The sequence below is a fragment of the Nannospalax galili genome, unplaced genomic scaffold (assembly GCF_000622305.1).
Source record: "Nannospalax galili isolate Female #2095 unplaced genomic scaffold, S.galili_v1.0 scaffold536, whole genome shotgun sequence".
NCBI classification, from domain to species: domain Eukaryota; kingdom Metazoa; phylum Chordata; class Mammalia; order Rodentia; family Spalacidae; genus Nannospalax; species Nannospalax galili.
Genome location: NW_008337057.1, coordinates 686,277 through 708,263, shown reverse-complemented (window position 1 = coordinate 708,263; position 21,987 = coordinate 686,277). Strand labels below are relative to the sequence as shown.

Sequence of the window (21,987 nt, the reverse complement as noted above, 5' to 3'; positions counted from 1 at the left end):
CAGGTCCCCTTCCTTTGGTCTTTCTGGGTGGCTTACTGCCAGCTGCTGCAGATTGCTCTGTGTATTCCCTGCCAATAGGTTAGGTTCCTCCTTGTTGGTGGTGACGCCATAGTTCTGTTCTTTTTTTCTGTTTTGTAGCCAGGTAATTGCAGAGGTGAATCTCCTCCTGAGTCAGTAAAGATGCTTTCAACAGCAAATTACATAAAACTTGGGTTTTTAAACTTAAACCAATGATTCTAGTATGCACTAGAATCATATTATTGAAACATCAACAGCTGGGCTTTATACCTGGTGGTTCAGATTCAGGAAATCTGGGGTGGGTTTAAGAATGGATGTTTTTACCAGGTTCCCAGGTAGTGCTAAAACTGCAGGTCCAGGGAGCACACTTTGAGAACAGGACTTTACAGAGCTAGGAATTGTATCTTCTCTCACAGGAGACAAACTGTTTGCAATGAGTTGTTCTCCTTACCAACCTACTGACCTCACCATGGATGTGCTTTTCTCCTGGTCTCTTCTCTTCCTCTTCCCACTTCTCCCCTCCCCGCCCCCTCCTCTTTTCTTCTCTCTTCTTTTACCCTCCCTTCTCCTCCCTATGTCTTGGCTGTGTTCTGGTTTTGGAAGGGCCCTAGCTGTTCCAGGTATCACATCCGCATCAGGTAACACAGAGGAAGGAGGGCTAGGGGGCTTTTCCTTCATTATGTTTTAAAAATAAAGACAAGGACTTTGCCTATTACACTTCGATTTGAGATGATTGGGGTTCCAGCCAGACTTCTAAGATGTTTCTCTGCAGAGTCAAAGCCACATAGAAGGTGAGCCCAGGAGCCAAAGTGAGAAGGTTTTGTCTAATTTCTTCCAGTTCTGTATGGAATTTTTTTCATTCTCCTATGTACTTTCTGCTTTCCAAATCTGGGGGTCAGGGTGGGGGTTCGGGGGATTCTTCTGTGGCCCTGCTTTACCTTGTTTCCCACCTTTTCCATGTGGGTTTTAGTCCCAAGATTGACCCAGCCCTACCTTAGTATTGCCTTTTAATGAAGAACAAGTTTCTTGCTGTGAAGGAGGGTTGGAAAGGAGCCTCTGCATTCCTTCTTAGCTCAGCAGGGAGAGGTCACAGAGCTCTGTGTGTTCCTCTCCTGTTCACAGGTCTGAACAGACTAGCCCTCTCTTGATCTTGATCTAAGTGAAACTGTGGATGGGGCCTGTGCCACAGTGCAGCTGTGTATGTGACTTCTTGACCAGTATGTTCCTCTTGTTCCACATCCCTCTCTTCCTTCATTTCATTGAGTCTTTGCTTCTTCTTCTTTGTATCCCCAGATCCTGCAGGCCCTGGGGAAGTCCTACCACCCTGGCTGTTTCCGCTGCGTCATCTGTAATGAGTGTCTGGATGGGGTGCCTTTCACAGTGGACTCAGAAAACAAGATTTACTGTGTCAGAGATTACCACAAGTAAGGAGGGAGGATGAGAGTGGAGGGGGACCTATACATAGGCCCCACTGAGGGCAGCAGAGCAGAAAGTACATATAAACTGGTCCAAGTTTGTTTAGAGAAAAACAGGACACAGAAACTGTAAACAGATTCCTGGCTAGGCCTCAGGGGGAATCTACCAAGCCTGTGGCTCTGGCTTTACCCAACTTCACCGGGCACCAGCTTCATCAGGCTTGGCATACACCATTCTCTGCTTGCTGCACCAGCCCAGTTAGCTGTGAAGGGAGCAAACAGCCAGCTTCCTCTTCATCCCTAGGGGGATGGGAGGCAGCCTGATGCCCTTGTAGCGGTCAGGAACAATGCCACGTTCATTTGCCACAGTGTAAGCTCACTTCTAGTCATTGTATGAAGGCTGGAAGGTCCACCAGGTACGATGGACAAGGGAGCTCCTGGCAGGCTCTGGGTGCCATTCATATTCTGGTAACATCACAGTGTGTACTGTGTTCCTTGTTTCTCCCCCAGGGTGCTGGCCCCCAAGTGTGCGGCCTGTGGGCTTCCTATCCTTCCACCGGAGGTAAGATGCATTTCCAGACTGGACTGTCTCCCTAGATCCATGACCTGCCTTTACACTTTTCAACATACCCTTCCAAACTTCCAACATGGTCAGGCTTCCCAGTCCCATGTCGTTTTTATGCCTGTTTGTCCCAAGAGCCAGGCCAAACTGCTGGGACCCGAACCTGGATCCTCTGCAAGAGCAGTCAGTGCTCTTAATCACTGAGCCATCTCTCCAGGCTCCGAACTTTCTTACTGGATGCTGGCTCTTAGATTGGCAGAAGAGCAGAAAGCTTACCTTTTATTCATCTTTTAAAAGTAGATGTTCAAAAAAAACTGCCTCAGTAAATGAATTGGAGAGTGATTGAGGAAGACATCCGACATCCACTTCTGGCCTCCACATGCAGACATGCATCTATACACACACACATACATGTGCAAAAATGTAAAATAAAAATGAATGTCTCCATTAATTCCTTTTTCAGTGTTATCTCTGACATTCCAGGTCACACTGCCCCGACCTGCTCTCACATCCACTGAATGTTAGCATTCACTGTTGATTTACATTCCTCCCCCACAGCCGCCTACTGTTAAACTCTTTAATCTCTTCACCCTCCAGCCCACCTCATGACTGGTGGTATCCAGTGGACCTCTAAACTGGCTTCTTTGCGTTTTGCTTTTTCTTTGGTTGCAGGGCTCAGATGAGACCATCCGCGTAGTGTCCATGGACAGGGACTACCATGTGGAGTGCTACCGCTGTGAGGTAGGCCCCTCCCTACCCAGCCCCCAAAGCTCTGGTAGAAAAGCTTCTTAGGTCATGGGCCTGAGGTAGTCACTGGATTGTGCCTATTTGTCCTAATAGCCAGGCCAAACTTTCTTCATATATAAATGGTTGTTAGCCACCATGTGAGTGCTGGGAACCAAACCCTGAGGTCCAGTGTGTATGAGGGTAATGCAGGTGTTTAGGGCTGAAGGTTTGTGTTGTTTTCTGAAAATTCAGAACTGGTAAGTCTTGAAGCTCAAAGTTGCTAACCCTGAAGCTTCAGAACTCAGAGGAACATGTACAGTGTGGGGCTCAGGTCTTATTTCAGGTCAGATTGTCAAGGCAGGTATATGACAAGGGAGGAGGCTTCTTCCCCTCCTGGGCACAGACTGTTCTGTCTGCTAGAAGCTCCTCTCTGAGCTGAGCCCTGAAAATCATGGAGAAATACCCTTTTGGGAATAGGTACCTCAACTGATAAGTATGAAGGTGGGTAGGAGCACCTGCCCTTCTCTACCCTGTGTGACATCCTACATTGAAGGAACCACAAGTTTTCCATGACTGCCAGGAAAGCCAGGGTCACCCCTTACCAGTCTCCTAACCACACTAAATGGATTCACCCACAGATTAGATTCACTTAGAGATCTTGTAGGGAGGGAGAGCAGGGAGTATGGGTAACAATGTAGATTGGTCCCACTGCTGGTACTGAAGCAGGTGGGACTCATGGCTGGTGCTCCCCATGAGCCTGGAGAAGAGAGTGAAGACTTAACCATCTTCTCTGCACATTCCAGACTGCACTGGCCACTAGAAATATGAGTACCATATACTGAAGTCACGTGTCCCTCCTCATCTCCTAGCAGCCATGTTTGACAGTTAAACAATTGGGGATGCTGGTGATATAGTTTAGTTGGTAGAGTGCTTGCCTAGCATATGTGAAGCCCTGAGTCCAATCCCCAACATCACAAAACCCAGGACGTTGGTGCCTGTTATCCCAGTGACTGGGAGGCTGAGGAAGGAGGATCCGAAGTTTAAGGTCATCCTTAACTACAGAGTACATAGCAAGCCTGGGCTACATGATATACTGTCTCAAAAGGCGACACAGACACACACAGACACACACAGACACACAGACACACACACACACACACACACACACACACACACACACAGAGACTGGATTAATTATTCAACCCTAAAGAAGCACAGTGTTATTTCAACTTGTAGTCCATAGAAGAAGCTACCCGTGAGATATTTGATTGGAGGTCTGGTGTGCATTTGTTCTTAAGCCACATCTTAGTTCCCACCTGCCCCATTTGAAGAGCTCCATGCTGTAGCCAGTAGTTCTTTCAGTGCTGCCAAGAACCACGCAGCACTCTGCTAATGGGGATGGGGGGGCGGTATGGCCTTGATGTCACTCTTGCAGCTTGCTTTGCTTTCATGGGACATTCTTGCTTCCCCCAGGACTGTGGTCTGGAGCTCAATGACGAGGATGGTCACCGCTGCTACCCACTGGATGACCACCTGTTCTGTCACTCCTGCCACATCAAGAGGCTGGAGAAAGGCCCCTTGCCAGCAGCCCTCCACCAGCACCACTTCTAGGCAGATTCACAGTGGGGATGCAGGGCCAGGGTTGCCCAGGGAGGTGCCTGCCTGACATTGCTGGTGGCTGCTGGAACTGGGGCAGAGGAAGAGGAGGGCAAGTGTGAGGGGTGCCTTTCTTTTAACCAAGGTGGTGTGCACTTCCAGTGTAGTCTTTCCTACTCTTTCCCCCATTGCCACACCCTCTCAGGTTACTCAGGAAGATGCTCCAGCTTGTGCATGGCACATGACACAAGATTGGTTCAGTGTAACTGGAGGCACCAACTCCCTGGAAATGGTTCATATTTCACAGGGACAGGTTTTTGGAGTGGTCTGCATTGAGCATATTTCACAGTGGCCCCTGAAGAGAAGCAGTAGTGGAGATGGGCAGCACTTCCCTCCCCTCCCTGCACTCAGGCACCCCTCACATGCACCCCATGGCATGACAACAGTTCTTTCCACTTCAGAACTTGGGGTCTTCTCAGAATGGCAGCATTCTAACTACGTCATGGCAAGAAAGAAGCATGGCGCATACTTTGTACCCTAAGAGGAGTTTGCTTAGTAAACCAGAGCCAAGCTTAGAAGTTTGGGAGGCTGGGTCCCCCCATTGTGCCCTGATGGCCCGTCATGTGCCCCTGCCTTTCCTCCTTATGCCCCTAAGGCAGCTGGGCCATGGCCAAGGCCTGCCCTGCCCAGCACAGCCAGCTTTGGGAGAACTGGTGCAGGCACCAGGACCCTTGCCTGTTGCTCAGCGCCGTTTTCTGCATTACTCCCTCCGGTCTGTGACTTTGGAGTGGCTTCCTCAAGGCAAGTCTTGGGCTCCCTTGTGAGGACATCCCAGGTGCCTGTTTCAGCTTATTCACCCATGAGCTTTGGGAAATCCACCCCACATCCCGGGAGAGAGCTCCTTCTGACAGAGTTTTTTGTGTGAGAGAGCTAAGGCTAGCCCCAGAGGGAGCATCTGAGGACATTACCGAGCTCTTTTCAGAGGTTTCTCTCATGCCCACTGCTCGGGACAGGCATTTGGTTTGAAGAAACCAGTATAAGGTACACTGCTTTTGTCTGTTTTTCATTGTTTCTCTCCACTTTTTTTCCACACACAAAACATACCTCACAGATAAGAGTTTCACCAAATCACAGGTCAAGGAGGAATTCATATTCAGCTATCACACTGGAGACCATTGGTGTGTTAGCAATGTTACCATTGATGTGTTAGAGTGGGCTAGCTTCCCACTCTAGACTGCACTGGGCAGTATGGTCACAATGCAAGGTCAGCTGCCACTAGATGAAATGGGCACTCTGGTCTCAAAAGTCTAGGTACACTGGCTCCAGGGGTGGTCAGGGTTAAGGGAGAAACCACATGCTGACAAGACCACCTCTGAGCCATGTGTGTGAGGCATGCCTGTAATTGAAACACTTGGGAGGCCAAGGCCTGTGGATTAGGAGTTCAAGACCATTCTCAACCACATGAGACTTTGACAACGAGAACCCACCTCTGTGCCAAAGAACAAGATTGACTCTGTGTATCACAGTCCTGAGGCCAGAGACCAGTATCTCCTTACTAGTTCAAATAGAAGAAGCTGGGGGAAAAATACACAAAACAGACAGATTGACATTTGCCCTCTTAATCTGCAGGGAGGGGCTATTACCTGTCACTTCTGCCAGTTAGCCTGGGCACCCTGCAGCTGGTGTGGGCGACAGAGCATGGTCAGTGGAGCCCCTGCACATGTGAATGTGGACTCTTCGCTGGGCCCCGGCTCCACCTCTAGGCCATTTCAACTCAGCTGGCCTTCATTGCCTGTGAGTTTAGAACTGGCACTGTGGAGCATCTTTTCAGTTTTTATAAAATTCATTCTGTTGGATTGCTTTGGCCAGATATTACTTCCTTGAGTTCTGTTTTAGACTGAGTCTCCTTTTAAAACCTATGAATGTGTGAGGCTGGGGAAACAGACCCTGAGGCCAGGCCCCTCTCTTCCCTTCAAGGTAGCTCAGCTTTGGCAAGGCAGGCAGGGAAAGGAAAACAGTCCAATGTCTTTGCCTAACCTGGAGTGCTGGCCTGGTTAATACATCTTTGCTCCACTTCTGAGTCAAGCTGAGTGAAGAAAATTGGAACCAATGTCAGGAGTAGAGGAGAGTTGTTTGAAAATTGAATAATTAGTTGAAAACTCTATGATTAATTTTTTGAATGAAATTCCTGATTGAGGTGATTCAGATGTGTTTGCAAATATTACATTTCATATATTTGAAAAAGAACAATAAAGGAATTTGCAGATTTCCTAGAAACCCTAGCACTGTCTTCTCTGTTTCCTGGAGAATATGCTGCTGGGAATTTTGAATTAGTTGTTTCTCCCCATCCTAGGCCTTTAAAAATGTTTACTTATCTGAGATTTTAAATGTGCTACAGAATATTGGCCATGTAGAACTGGAATGGGATTGTATTCATAGGCACATAGGAAGAAAACAGGAACTTGGGAGACCAGGATAGTAAGTCTGTCTTGAATGTTAGAGCAAATAGCCTTTTGAGATTCTTGCACAGCTCTTGCACCTTGAATAAAACCAGGAAGATGGAGGCTGATCCCAAATCAAGCTGCATCCTCCCTTCTCTAACTTTGCCCATAGGTTTCAGATGGGCCCTCAGCCCTAACTGGGTCATTGGCTGCTCATCACACTGTGATAGGACTCTCTAGTCCCCTGGCTAGTGTGCAAGTGAATCCTCTTTCAGCTGAGTCCTCTCAGATTCCACTATTGAGTCCCAGGTGGCTGATAGAAGAATCAAAAAGTTCTGAACACCCTGGAGCACCGCCATGGCTTTTCATGGCCCTCAGTCACACAAAATGAAAAATAGGAGTGTTAGGAGGATATGGAATCCAAAGTCCTTTGCAGGCATTAAATGCTGCTCTTGAGTACGTGTTCCTCACACAGTGAAAGCACTGTCTACCAGTTAGAACCCTTGCAAAGGACAGTGTGAGACTTCAAACCATGGTCACACAACACACTTGTAAAAACTCCCAGGAGAAGCTATGAAAATGCTCAGTTGGTAAAGTACTTGCTATGCAAATATAAGAACCTGAGTTCAATTCTCAGAATTCGTGTGAGAATGCAGATGGAGTGGCATGCTCTTAAAATCCCATCTCTGGGGAAGAGGACTGGAAGATCCTGTCCAGTCTTGCCTAATTGGAGAGCCAATGAGACCATGTCTGGAAGGTATGAGCTTGAGGTTGTCTGCTGACCTCCTCATATGCATTACACATACATTAGGAAAAAAACTACCAAGAAATCCTTTTTTCCCCCTTCCTTTTGCCAAGAATCCGTCCTAATTTTGTTTCCAGTTAACTTCTGAAGTAACTAACACAAAAGTAAAATGTACTAAGCTATCTTTTGTTTTGAGCACAAACAGGGCAGATGTGAACAATCTCCATAGAGTATATGAAAGTTTCCCTGCAAAGGGACATTCTTTTCCTCTGTGTCTCTTATAAGATTTTTCAAAATTTTATTATCGCATGAAATTATTCTAAGTAGTGTTTTTTTTTTCCTGTCTTTTTGAGACAGGGTCTCCCTGTAGCTCTAGCCGGCCTGGAACTTGCTATGTAGACCAGGCTGGCCTTGAATTCACAGAAATCCACCTCCCTAATGCTGGGATTAAAGGTGTGTGCCACCATGCACAGCTAAAATTATTCTAAGTGTTGTGACATAAAGCTGCATGAGTTTGTAGGCTATTAAAGTATTCTCACCATGGGGGTTAATGGGTACTTTGTGTGTAGAATAAGCAGACAGTTTTTTGCTTTGTAGCTGAAGCTGGCCTTGAACTCCTGATTCTCCTGCCTCTGCCTCCCACATGCTGGGATTACTGACAGCATGATATGAAATGTGTACTGGTTCCCATCATGTAAATACTGCCACCACTGTCAATTTCAGTCCACCTGTGACATTCTGAAACTTGGGAGTGGGGAGCAGATAACACAGTCATGAACAAATACCAGCCAGCCTCAGGCATTTGGATACCTTGTGAGCCCAGGCAGTGGAGGAAGTCTGGTCTGGTTCTGAGTTGCATGATTCAAACAATAGCTGACATTAACTGTGTGCCCCAGGGACCAGATGTTGTTTTAAGGACCCTTTGTTCTTTATTATCCCTCATCTTGTAGACAACTGAGACAAGGAAGGGGGAAGTAACCCTCCAGAGTGAGTGCTCAGTAAGCACTAGGACCAAGACCAGGCCTATCCCAGGCAGTCACCCAGAGTGGTATGTCTTTACCATCCTGGCTGCCTGGGAGTTGGTAAGTCATCCTATATGAGGTTCATTCATTAAAGGTATTCAGTAAAACCTTATCAAGAGCTGGGGCTGATGGTGTCCACCTTTAATCCCAGTACTCAGGAGGCAGAAGCAGGAGGATCTCTGTGAGAGATGGAGGCCAGCAGGGGCTATAGGAAGACTTTCAAAAAACAAAACCAAACCCAAACCAAAACAAAAACCTCATGGTGAGGCTGCTGTCTGTTAAGTATCAGTTCCTATTGTAACAAATTACCTCAAACCCCAATGGCTTAGAACACAACACAAATGTATTGTCTTTTTAAATTTTTATGTGTATGAATGTTTTGCATGTATGTTATGTATGTGTACCATGTGTGTGCTTGTAGTGCTTGTGGAGACCAAAAGAGTGTGTCTGATACCCTGGAACTGGAGTTACAGATGGTTATAAGCTGCCATGTGGGTGCTGGGAACTGAACCCAGGTCCTCTGCAAGAGTAACAAGTGCTCTTAACTGCTGAGCCAACTCTCCAGCCCCAAATGTATTCTCTTACAGTTCTAGAGAAGTGGGTCCTACAGGCTCACATCCATGTTATTTACAGATCCTTTCAGAGGCAGTGGGGAAAATCCAGTTCTTGTCCCGTGAATTACTTTTCTTGGTGCTGTGACAGAATACCTGGCAGAAGCAACTTAAGGGGGTCAAGGTTTGGGCTCATGATTTCAGGGGAGACAGTCCATCCTGGCAGGGAAGACATGATGGGGCCACTCTGCAGCAATGGAAGCATGAGGAAGCAGTTCCTTATACCCAGGCAGATTAGGAAGAGTGCTGGGGAGAAACCAGAAATGAGTATCACCCTCAAAGTCTGCCCCCAAGGACTAGTTCCACTAGCTAGAACACAGTCCCAGGGATTCCGCAACCTCCCAAAATAGCACCACCAGCTAGGGACCCAGTGTTCAAACACGAGTCTGTGGAGACATTTCACATTGTTCCAGTAACATGACCTTTCAGCCTTGGAGGCTGCACACCCCTTGGCTGGTGGCTGCATCACTCTGGGTCTGTTGTCCTTCCTGATCTTCTGCCTCCTTGTAAAGAATGACCTTTGGGATTATGCTGGGCTCATCTAGATAATCCAGAATAATCCCTCTCATGATTTTTTTCAAATATTTATTATTTTTATTTTATGTGTATGAGTGTATTGCCTACATGTATGTATGTGAGTGTACCCATGTTGTGCAATGCCGAGGAGGTCAAAAGAGGGCGTCGGACTCCCCTGGAACTGGAGTTAAGGACGATTCGTAGCCACCATGTGGGTGCTGGGAATCAAACCTGGGTCCTCTGCAAGAGCAGTCAGTGCTCTTAACTGCTGAGCCATTTCTCCAGCCCCTCTCTCACAATTCTTAATCTGAATCCCCCTTTGCCTTGCAGAGTAAGAGATTCATAGATGCTGGGGATTAGGACACAGACATCTCGGGAAGGGCTTTAATCAGCCTACTGCAGATTACAACAGTTTTTTTTTTTTCCCCCAGGGGGAGTGAAGGTTGGGGGTAAAAATGAAATAATACCCATGGGGTATTAGATGCCTTATCTTTAAACATTGATAAAAGTGAGGTCCTTGAGGTTGAAAATGGTGATGTGCTATGCATCAACATGTCTGGAATCTGGGAGTAAAATAATAAAAATAATTTTTTAAGAGGTCAGAGATCATATTCTGTGGGGGAAAAGAAGCCAGAGAGGTCTGGTCCAGAAGGGCTCAGGTATGTGACAGACCCGCTGTGTGGCACTTCTAGGAGAAGCCCAAGTAATGTGGGTTCCCCCAAGTGTGCCAGACAACCCAAAGTCCGGCCACTGTTGAGTTACACACTTGTCTCAGCAGCTGATCCAAGGTGTCAAGGACAAGTGGCTTGGGTACAGCATGCCATGGAGTGAAAGATGAAGGCGCATAGAGACTGAGTAGGCAGACACTACAGCACAAGATTGTGACAATAACCTGTAGCTTAGACCATATACCTGGGAAGGCCCTGGCAAATTTCTTTTTAAAAAATTGTATTTATATGCACATAAATAACAATTGTGCTATAGGGAAAATTTGGCTAAAGATAACAATTTATATTACCACCTGTAAGGATTTCTTTTTCTGAAAATTCTTGTCTTAGAACCTGATTTTGGACTTTAAAAATCTCAGAAGATGCCTTTAATCCCAGCATGGGAGGCAGAGGCAGGAGGATCTCTGAGTTCAAGACCAGATTGGTCTACATAGCAAGTTCCAGGACAGCAGGGGCTACTGAGAGATCCTGTCTCAAAAAATAAAACAAAACCAATCTCAGAAGAGCGCTAAGGCTGCGGACTAGCTCATTTGGTAAAGTGCTTGGGATAAGCAGGAGGACCTGAGTCCACTCCTCAGAACACATGCTAAAAAGCCAGTAGTAGCCAGGTGAGGTTGCACACGCTAACCCAGCTCTCAGGAGGCAGAGGCAGGTGGATCTCTGTGAGATTAAGTCTAGCCTGATCTATATAGTAAGTTCTAGGCCAGCTGGGGCTACAGGGAGACCTGTCTCAGGAAAAAAAAATATCCAATATGGCAAACACTTGTAATCCAGAGAAACCATGAAGACTATGGAGACAAGATGGAGAGCAACTGAGACCCGAGATTGACCTCTGGCCTCCTTGTGCTGTGCACACGTGCACATACACAAACAAATGAATACCGATTATTCAGACCTACCTGTCTGAATTACTCTCTAGTTTTCAGTTTCACTGAGTGTTTACAGGGGCCTTAGTTTATAATCCCCAACTAACTGTAAACACGGGCAGATATGAGTCTCTACCTGCAGACAGAACCTGGGTAGTTCTCTGCAGGCCAGTTGCTGTTCAACTGGAAGTTTCTTTTCCTAAAGCCTTATAACATAGGCTACAACTTAAACCTCCGTTTTCCCAAAAGAACAGGAAATGTCCAGGAACCCAGAGCTGGTAAGTTGAAGGATCATTAGCTAGAAATGAGGTGGCATGCTGACTAGCACGTGACTGCCATCCAGCCTACCCCTGTAGTGCCCTCTCGGGGTTCACGTAACCTCCACTGGCTGGCTTTAGAATCAAGTGCTCTTAAGCAAGTTTAGTTTCCTCTTCTGAACTTATGAGGTTGTGGTAACGGTTAATTTTGTTTGTCCAAATAAAATGCTTAGCCAAGCACAAAGTAATTGCTTAGTAAGTATGACGTCTTAAGACTTAATTGATAGTAAATCATGATGCTCAACAAAATAAAGAATAAACAGCTTAAAGTAAAAAAGTACCCAATTCAACTGCAAAACAATCTTTAGAAAGCACATATAAAATAAGTAAATATGAATACATAAACATGAATTAGGTTAAACTATTATAAAGAAAAGGTAAAGTATAAACTGGCAATAAGACTATAATGTGTTTGACAGCCAAAGAGTTAATACCCTTAATATGTTAAAAAGTTAAGTCTTGGGCTGGAGAGATGGCTCAGCGGTTAAGAGCACTGACTGTTCTTGCAGAAGACCCGGGTTTGAATCCCAGCACCCACATGGCAGCTAACAACTGTCTGTAACTCCAGTTCCAGGGGATCTGACAGCCTCTTCTGTCCTCTGCTGGCATTGGACGACACGGGTATACTTACTTACATGCAGGCATAACACTCATACACATAAAAAACAAATATTTTTTTAAAAGTCAAGTCATCACAGCTAGAGAGATGGCTCAGTGGTCAAGAGTATGTATGTATTGCTCTGGCCAAGGACTGGAGTTCAGTTCCCAGCACCTATGTTGGGTGGCTCACAATCACCCATAACTCCAGCTCCAGGAGGATCCCATCGTTCTGGCTTCTGTGGGTACCTGTGCTCAAGTTCACAGACACATACTTAAATATAAGAAAATGACCACTTGGTCAAAAATAAAAGTTAAAAAAGGATATTCTGGTTTTCACTTATGAAAATCGCAAAGAAATTGTATATAGCTATCCCATCTATTTATAGACAGGGTCTCCTTATAATGACCCCAGCTGGCCCCAAATTAATGATCCTCCTGCCTCAGTCACTCTAATGCTAGGATTATTGGTATGTGCTATTACACAAGACCTGGCTATCTAATTTATATGTGAATACAAATATCTAGTGTTGATTAGCATGTGTGGAATCATGCTGGTGACATGAGAGTATATATTGCTTTGATTTTTCCAGAGGGCAATTTGAAAATATTTATATCAAAAATCCAACCTTTAAAATGTCCACCTGGCCAGTCCACATTTAGAAAATTTAAAGCCAGAAATAATTGGGCCAGGTGTGGTGGTGCATACTTGTAATTTCAATACTTAGGAGGTTGGAGGTAGGGAGAATCAGGAGTTCAAGGCCAGCCAGGTAACATGACTCTTTCATAACCCCATCACTCTCACCTTCTTTATTTATGTGTATGAGTATACTGCCTGAATGTATATAAGTGCACCCGTATCATGCAATGCCTGCGGAGGTCAGAAGAGGCTGTCAAATCCCCTGGAACTGGAGTTACAGTTACTAGCCACCATGTGGATGCTGGGAATCGAACCCAGGTCCTCTGCAAGAGCAGCCAGTGCTCCTAACCATTGTGCCATCTCTTCAGCCCAAAAGCATCATTTAAAAAGATTTGTTTTTTGAAACAAGGTCTCCTCGTAGTCCCTGGAACTTGCTATGTACAGACTAGGCTAGCCTCAATCTCATATAGAAATCTGCTTGCCTCTGCCTCCTGAGTACTGAGATTAAAGGTGTGTGCCACAACACTCGTGGACTTAAAAGATTATTTTTATTATTTTTAATTATGTGTATGTGTGTGTGTGGGTATGTACATATGCATGCAGGTGCCCCTGGAGGCCAAAGGTGTTGGATCCTCTGGAGCTGGAGTTACATGTGAAGGGAATCAGACTCAGGTCCTTGGGTCCTCTACAAGAGCACTGAGTCATCTCTCCAGTCCCCAGTAGCATTTTAGAAGTGTTAAACTGGCAACAACCCATATTCCCTACATAAAAGCTATGCTCAAAATACCTAGCTTTCTTATGTAATATCTTCAGAGACTTTTTAGTATGTGGTGGCACAGACCTGTAATCCCAGCCCTGGGAAGGCAGAGGCAAGTAATCTTTGTGAGCTGGAGGCCAGCCTGGTCTATACAGTGAAGTGAACGAAATGTCAGAATGATCCTAGAATGGGAATTTGTTTTCCTTCTTTCCTTTTGGGTGCTGGACATAGAATCCCTACCGCCGCAAATGCTTAAACAAGCCACGTGCCTAGCCCCGGCTCTAATTTTATTCCCAATAATATTCCTAATAATTTCCCGCATCTGACATATTTTGTATAAACTCTGGCGGAAAGAGGTTGTTATCTAGGACAAACTGACCACCGACTGAGTGGTTAGTGACAGTATCCCACGACTCAGCCCCACCCGAGGCTGGAGTCCCCTTTCTACCGCAGCTGTCTCTGGCTTTCTCGGGGCTTGTGTAAAACGAGGGGTCACGCGCTCGAGATCTGGGGCTCTTAACTGTGAAATACCCCACGTTTTAAGGTTGCCCTGTGGACTGGAGGCCAGGGTGGCGTGGCAAGCGGAGCTCGGCGAGGCAGGGGCTGCAGACTTCAGCCCGCAGCCGTCAGCTGCGCTCCTGGGTCGGCGGCCTAGCCACGGTTCTGCAGAGCGGCCCCTGGGCCCTCCTAGAGCCGGTGCGGCCTGCGTTCCGAGGGAAGGTGTCTCCGGTGACTTTTGCGTCATCGGGTGGAAAGCCTCCGGCCAGTCACGTCCCTAACTGCCACCCACTCTCTGGCGTGAGTGTGCCGAGTTTAGACTCCTGCGCATTTTAAACCATTTCAGACAACTCCAGGTTTCAAACACGGCTAAGAAGGTAATATTTTGCGTAAAGTAGTACTAAAAACCAAGATATTCGACCTACACATTTTAGCTATCATTTCCAAGGAGGCCTTGAAACATTCAACCTGGAGATATGCGAAAAAACTGCACGTCCCGAGCCAGCCAGGAGTCGAACCTAGAATCTTCTGATCCGTAGTCAGACGCGTTATCCATTGCGCCACTGGCCCAGTCCTAAAGAAAACTTCTCTGCAATGGCTGATCTCCGATTACGCAGTTTCAGCAGGCTTCCTGCCACCCACTCTCCATTCCTGCCTGTTCGCCCAGCATCTCGCCGCCGGCCCACGACTCCCGGTACTCCGCCTGTCCCCGCAGCGCGCTCCACCAATCAGCAGACAGTACGTCACGACGCTCTTTGGTCCGCTCCAATCCGCACGTCGCCGGCGTATTTCTCCCGCCCCTGCGCTAGCACTGGTTTGTCCGCCGCCGCCTCCCGTACACCCCCTCCAGGCGGGGGCGGGGCCGGGGGGTGGGTGGGACTAGGCCCAGGCCCCTTGGCCACCGTGACCGGTGAGCTGCAGCGCGGGAATAGGGGTGGCGTCGCGGCACGCAGCGGGCGGAGCGAAGAGGAAGGAGGTGGTGGTGCAGGATGGCGGCGGTCTACGAGCAGCTGAAGCTGTGAGTCCCGCGGGCCGCGCCGCTGACCAGGAAGGGCTGAGGGGCTGACGGGCGCGGGTGGAGCCGGAATCCGCTTAGCTGATGGGCGCGTCCGCCTCGGCCCGCTCCGGTCCTACCGGGCCGCAGCGTTGGCCCGGAGCCCTACGGCCCCGCTCCGGCCCGCGGTTGCGGGAGAGGCGGCGGCCCGGGTTCCCTGCGTGGCACGGCGGGGAAGAGCGAAGCCTGACTGGACCTCCGCGAGCGCCTTGACATCCGCACGTAGAGCAAGCCTTTCTCTAGTTTCTTGGGCCTGGAGCCGCCGTGACCGGACCATAGGGTGCAGCAGAAATGTCCTCTCTAGGGACCGAGGGATTTACTGCGGTTAAGTCTCTAGTCCGCATTGACAGAGGCTCGCCTCTAGTTAGGGCATTGCAAAACTGAGTTTTTCGCAAAGCCAGGCACTCGAGGGTTTTTAAACCTAGTCTCTGATTGTTTTAAGAGTTGTGAAAAACAGACATTTGCAAGCGCTTTGGCTCGTCCTGGGCAGATAACTAGTTTCTTTCTTTTGGTGTTAACCCTAAGCACCTGCCTGCACTTTTCTTGTCGGTGGATAACTTTGCTGTAATCCTTTAATGCATTACCTTGAGATTGAAAGTCACGGGAACATAGTTTGGAAATGTCTCTGGCAATGGAAGCGAATGTCACTTTTGAAAAACTAAGTTTAGCTATGTTGTACATAAAGGTAGGCATCATATTTCATTTGCAGGGAGACAAGGATATGAAAATGTGGTTTGAATGCTCTTTATGAATAGCTCTGAAAAGTTCATTGTAAAGTTAGGAGTGCAAAATTAGGAGGAAACCACCTCCCAACACCATGTTTCAGAGAAAAGTTGATGATTGCTTTTTCTGCAGTCTTGTCCGTCCCTCCCCCTTCCACTTATGACAGTTCTTTTTGAAAACCCATGCACTCTCCACATATCCTCCTGTAATTCTCTTGTGCAAGGTGATCAGTCACCTTGTGGGTGACAGTTGAAACAAAGTGACTTAGTCTAGGTTGGGCCAGCAGTCACATGTACTTTGCTGGCTGGCAAATTAGGTTATTGTCTATCCGATAGGGGCTGAAGGGTTGAATGTGATCCTATCCCAGGTTTCAGGTGTGTTTAAGTGATACGGAGCCTTGGCTTGACGCAGCTCAGCTTTAAGCTACAGGATGCAGTTGAAATTTCCTGCTGCAAAGAATGAATGAGATGGAGCCCTTGAGAATTATGAGGGTTCTTTTTGAGCTGCCCAGGCACTAAATCTTACCACTCCAGGTCTTAAAACAAGCAGAACCTTCTGGATCCATCAAAGAGAAAGTAAATTTATACTTAAGTGGTGGGAATAATGGTTTTATATTGATTTTTGTGAGAAGTGGAAACTGTAAATTTGAGTAAGAAAGGGAATCTGGGGTTATGTGAAAGTCATCATCAGTCTTTAGGTTTTGAGTCCTTCTGTAAATGTAGAGCTAGAAATCGTTGCAAGTTTGTTTTTCTTTAGCCAGGGCTTGTGGGTTGGAATCTCTGTTTTCATTCCTTCCTTTTGGTCTTCCTGTTTAAGCTTTTAAATGTAGTCCTGGAGCAAGAAACATTCTTTTGAAGAGTCCTTTATAGGTGGAATTAGTTGTTGACCTGTATAAGAATTGGTAGGATATAGTAGCCGTTTTAATATGCCTAAAAAGTGCCATAGGAAGAAGTTACTTTATTATAGAGTCTTGCTTCTGAACTTATTTAAATGTTGAAGTGTTGGGATTTTAAATAACTTTCTACATTATGTCATTCTTCAGTCTGTTTCTGCCCTGTTAAAGTTGACCTTGTGGATGTGCAATCCATCCTCTGATTCCCAGTTGACAATTTCCACTTCTAGTTTATTGACTACAGAGTCCAGTGCACATTTCTTAGCCACCTGTATTCTGACCTCTTTGTAATCTTGTAACTTTACTTCCTGCAAGTCCCCAGGCTTGGCTCTTTCTTTTCTAGCTTCAAACTCGGTTTATTTTGATCCTTCTGCCCATAGTGCTTTTTTCACCTCTCTTGTGTACATGCTGATATATCTGTGGTAGGGAAGGGAGATACCAGTTTGTTTTGTCCGAACAGACCTAGATTAAATTCTTAAACTTGCTACTTGCTTTGTTTCTCTGAATAATTTTTTCTTAATTTTGAAAATATGAGTGTTAATACTTCATAGGGATGAGAAGTTTGTGGATAAAATACCCAAGGTACCTCATAGATACATACCTTCTCTGAGAGTCTTTTCTTTCCCTCCATTGAGCTCTCATATTGTTTTTGAAGTCAAAAGTGAGAATGTACTGTCACAGGGATTGGGTACAAAATATCCATATGATTTACACATTGCATTTACTGTCTCATGGATGGGAACATTGAAAGCTGGAATGACCAATTCATAAAACTGTTCGAATCATTAATTTTGCCATGTGAGACGGTGTAATAGCCATATATTGTTTCTCCAGCAGGTTTAGGTATCTAGAATGTGATCAACCCTTTAATGTTGACTTGTAATACTCCTCTTACATACTCAGCATGAACTTTTCGAGGAGCAGCTTCTCAGTAGATCTTCTGAGTAAATGAGCTTTCCAGTATAGACCACCTCAAGAAGAGCACAGGCTGAGAGCGGTTGGAATGCATTCTTTTGAAGAAGCAGGGGCTTAAACCATCTCAATGAATATTATTGTCAATGCCTCTGTGAAGTCATAGGTTGATACCTAGTCTGCTATTGTTGAAGATTGTCAGGTAGTCCTTGTCACACAGGTCACACACCAAGCTTTGGCAGAGCTGACTTTGAAACATAGTTGGCCTGGAGTCCAGAGGTCTTTCCATTACACTGCATTATTCAAATGACCTTTTCTTCTCTTTTTTTTTTTTTCCCCCCCCTTTGGTCTTTTTGAGACAGGGTCTCCCTACTGTGTAGCCCCAGCTGCCCTGGAACTCACTATGTAGACCAGTCTGGCCTTGAACTCACAGAGATCTGTCTGCCTCTGCCTCTGCCTCTGCATATGCCACCACGCCTGGCAACCTTTTCTTTTATCAGATTGCTCTCCTCTTACTTATGGACATGACAGTTAGAAAAATGAGTCACTTGTAAAAGAAAGTAGTTATATGTCCATGTAGGTTCAAGGCTGGCCCTGAGTTCCCCATTCATCTGCCTCAGTCTCCCAAGTACTTGGATTACAGGTATGTGCCAACACATCTAGCTTTTTAGATAGTTGCATAAGCATGGATAGTGTCAGACACAATGATTTTGAAATTGCAAAAGTGAAAAATACATTATTGGATAATATTAAAACTGCCCCCCCCACCCTTTTTTTTTTCTTTAAGTATCAGCTGAAACTAGATGTAAGGCAAAGAATTTTTTCAGATATGTCCAGCTTTTTGACATTGCAGGATAACATCATCTTTTACAAAGTTCACCCTCAAGAACCATGCTATCAAGTTATAAAAAAAAAAAAGCCAAGAAAATTAGAAAAACTTTTAAGTAAATTGATGATTTTGCATTGAGCTGCATTCATTGCTGACTATTCTCAATCACATGTGGGCCATAGGGTGAACATGCCTGCTAGATCCTGAATCAGGTGGCAGCTTACTTTTGAAGAAATAGTATCCCCCAGGAATTTGCCTTTGTATAACATTCTCATAACTCTATGATCAGTCAGGAGAGATGTGATGCAGTCCAGAGATGAGATGCCATTTACCTTCACTGCAGTGAAGACATGTATGATATGTCCAGTACAGTGAACTCTTGGCTCATAATCACAGCTTTGCATGGAGGGAAGGATGCAGCTCAGCTAAGGTTTTCTTTGTGAAATTAGGCACTGATGATAAGAGACTCTGTCCAGGGAAGGCATTACTTGGATGAGAGTTCAGAATAGAAAGTTTAGGTTAGTGTTTGAGACAGGGTCTCCTGTAGCTCAGGTTGTCCTTGAGCTTGAGGATGATCCTTTTGCTTCTGTCTCCTACATGCTGGGATTACAAATGTGTACCACCACACTGGGCTTTAGAGGAGTTAAGATCTGGTTGTTAGGAGTCTAATCATTAGGGAATGGGTTTTAGAGTGTATAGGGAATAGGAAGTCGGTGGACCAGGGAGTTTTGAAGAAGTGGAAAAATGAATTAGCTTCCTAGAGATGTGAGCTGGTTTTAGGATTGCTCTGGGCCTCTGATGAACCTGTGCTGTAGGAGAGGCACCTAAAGAGAGACTGAAGGATATCCTTTTGGAACCCAAAGGCAGGTTGTGTAAATACCTTCTGCATATGGTATAGTGGGCCCAGAGGACCCAGGACCCTTTATGTCTAAGTTCTTTTTCCTAACCAAATCTAGTAAACATTATGTCTGTCTTTCTAACCAGAGATACATAAAAATGTTAAGATTTTGATTTACTTCTTTTAAGATTTCTGAGGAAATATGTTACTACAGTTTTATGACATGACAGCCACATTTCTATGCCAATAGTAATTTTTAAAATTATTACATATGATAAAATACTTGTAAAAAATCTACTGTCTTAACCATTTTTAGGCATACAGCTCTATGACACTGCTTTTACCTTGATGTATACCATTATTATTGTGCATGTCAAGAGTTCTTTTCATTTTGCAAAACTAAACTATTCCTTCCTTCCCCGCAGCCTCTGGCAACCACCATTCTCCTTTGTATTTGAATGAATTTGACTTGTCATTCTAGGTTCCTCATTTAAGTGGAATCACATAGTATTTTTCCTTTGTGACTTTTATTTCACTTAGCATAATGCTTCAAAGTTCACTGATGTAGCATATGCCAGAATTAACATTTTTTTGGAGGCAGGGTCTCACTATGTAGCCCTGGCTAGCCTGGAAGTTGCTGTGTAGACTAGGCTTGTCTTAAACACACAGAGATCCACTTGCTTCTGCCTCTAGAGTCCTGAGATTAAAGGCATGCCCAACCATGAGAATTTTTGGAAAAACAATTTCATTGAATTTTTGTGTATTTCATACAGAGAATCATCTTTATACTCCCTTCCCCCTTTGGCACACTCCCATAGTCTCCCTAACCACCACTGGAGTTCATACATTCTGCCCTTTATGTTAAGGCCTACCATGTCAAGTTAGTGTCCCCAGATGTTTCCCTCAGTGCAAGTTCATCCACTGGGATCTAGTCAGCCTATCAGGAGTCCCTCCCTTTAAGAAGATCATCTCTTTCTCACCCAGCAGTAATCAGCTGCCAATAATTCTTCAACTAAGATTGGTGCCTGCTGTTCATTTCCACAGTTCTGTGCTGGGTTTTTGTCTGCTTAAGTTTGCATGGGTCTTGTGTATTTGGACACCATTGCTGTAGGTTTGTATGAGAAGAGTCCCAGGAGCCTGTAAAACTATTTCTGTATGGTCATGCACCTCCTCCCTGGCTCTTGGAATCTTTCCACCCCTTCTTCTGCAATGATTCCTGAGCCCTGGGTGGGTGGATTTCAATATAGGAGTCCTGTCCAGGGAGCACACTCTGTAGACTCTTATTCTCTGAGTTTTGGCCATTTATGACCTTTTGCGTTCCTGGCCCTCTGTTGCATGAGGGAGCTTCATTGATGAGAAACGAAAGAGGCATTAGTGTTCTCTTCATCCTTTGTTCTATGTTCCCTGAGCTTTAGGTGTAGAGGTTGCATTCTAGATGTGCCACTTAGGCTTGGGCAGTCCACAGATGATTTCTGTGTGTGACCAGTTGTGGAACTGTATAATTATCTCTGACTCTTGAAAAAGAAGCTTCTTTGAAGGGTGGTGACTAAGATACTTGTCTATAGATTTAAGGATCCATATTTTGCACAGAATAAGAAATTACATTTGTCTAGGGATATGTCAGTCTTGGAGTTTTCTCTAAGATCTATGACCTCTCCAGCTATGTGTTTCCTCCCATTGAGTGGGCCTTAAGTCCAATTAGGTAGCTGTTGATTACCCCCAAAATAAAAGTGCTACTACTGCACCAATGTCATTTGCTCTTCTGGTCAATGATGTGGTTTTTAAGCCTTGAAGCTGGGGTTGGACCATCGATTGATGTTTTCCTTTAGCAGCATGAGTAGTGCTCTCTGAAGCTATAAGAGTTAGCCTTCAGGGGAGGTGGCTTCCAAGTCAGTTTCAGCTCTGTTACTACAAATTCTGTGTCTAAACTATATCCTGTCTTCAGCTATACTCACAGACTCTTGTAGAGATATTGTAGGTGTAATTTTTCAGTAGGTTTTTGGACTAAAGTAGGTTTTTGGATTAAAGGCACGCCCCATCGTGCTGAGCAGAATTTCCTTTAAAAGTTTATTATTTTTATTTTATGTGTGCCTTAGTTTGTTTATCATTGCTGTGACAAAATACTCTGACCAATACCAATTTGGGGAGGAAAGGGTTTATTCAGCTTACATCTCCCAGGTCTCAGTTCATCAGGGAGCCCAAGGTAGGAACTCAGGGCAGGAACCTGGAAGCAGGAGCTGGAGCACAGACCATGGAGGAATGCTGCTTACTTACTGGCTTGCTCCCCTGGCCCCTGCTCAGCCTGCTTTCTTATGCAACACAGGCCCACTTGCCCAAGGGTGGCACCACCCACAGTGGGCTGCGCCCTCCTACATCACTCATCAAGAAGATGCCCCTCAGTCATGGCCACAGGCCAGTCCAATGGAGACAATTCCCCAATTGAGGCTTCCTCAATCCAGGTGTGTCAAGTTGACACTAAAGCTATCCAGCACAATGTGTATGAGTGTAGTGTCTGTACATATTGTCTGCACTGCACTGTTGTGCAGTGCCTGCAGAGGTCAGAAGAGGGTGTTGGATCCTCTGGAACTGGAGTTACGGGACAGTTGTCAGCTGCCATGTGGGTGCTAGGAATCAAACCCAGGCCTTCTGCAAGAGCAGCCAGTGATTTTAACTACTGGGTCATC

At 45.6% G+C, this 21,987-nt stretch overlaps 2 protein-coding genes and 1 non-coding gene across 4 annotated transcripts in view; 2 read left to right on the top strand and 1 right to left on the bottom strand.

Moving 5' to 3' along the window:
- The window catches only part of Limd1 (LIM domains containing 1), a 61,845-nt gene extending 55,300 nt beyond the window's left edge, over positions 1-6,545 (top strand). For both annotated transcript variants that reach the window (XM_008831928.3, XM_029563006.1), the window contains exons 5-8: positions 1,312-1,442; positions 1,944-1,995; positions 2,668-2,736; positions 4,195-6,545. In XM_008831928.3, coding sequence (XP_008830150.1) covers positions 1,312-1,442; positions 1,944-1,995; positions 2,668-2,736; positions 4,195-4,332 — 390 coding nt within the window. In that variant the 3' untranslated portion in view covers positions 4,333-6,545. The remainder of the gene's footprint in view (positions 1-1,311; positions 1,443-1,943; positions 1,996-2,667; positions 2,737-4,194) is intronic.
- An 8,007-nt stretch (positions 6,546-14,552) lies between these two features.
- On the bottom strand, positions 14,553-14,625 carry Trnar-acg. The gene has a single exon. It is a non-coding gene; the product is annotated as a tRNA-Arg (tRNA).
- A 306-nt stretch (positions 14,626-14,931) lies between these two features.
- The window catches only part of Sacm1l (SAC1 like phosphatidylinositide phosphatase), a 57,044-nt gene continuing 49,988 nt past the window's right edge, over positions 14,932-21,987 (top strand). The window contains exon 1 of the mRNA XM_008831927.3: positions 14,932-15,073. Coding sequence (XP_008830149.1) covers positions 15,045-15,073 — 29 coding nt within the window. The 5' untranslated portion in view covers positions 14,932-15,044. The remainder of the gene's footprint in view (positions 15,074-21,987) is intronic.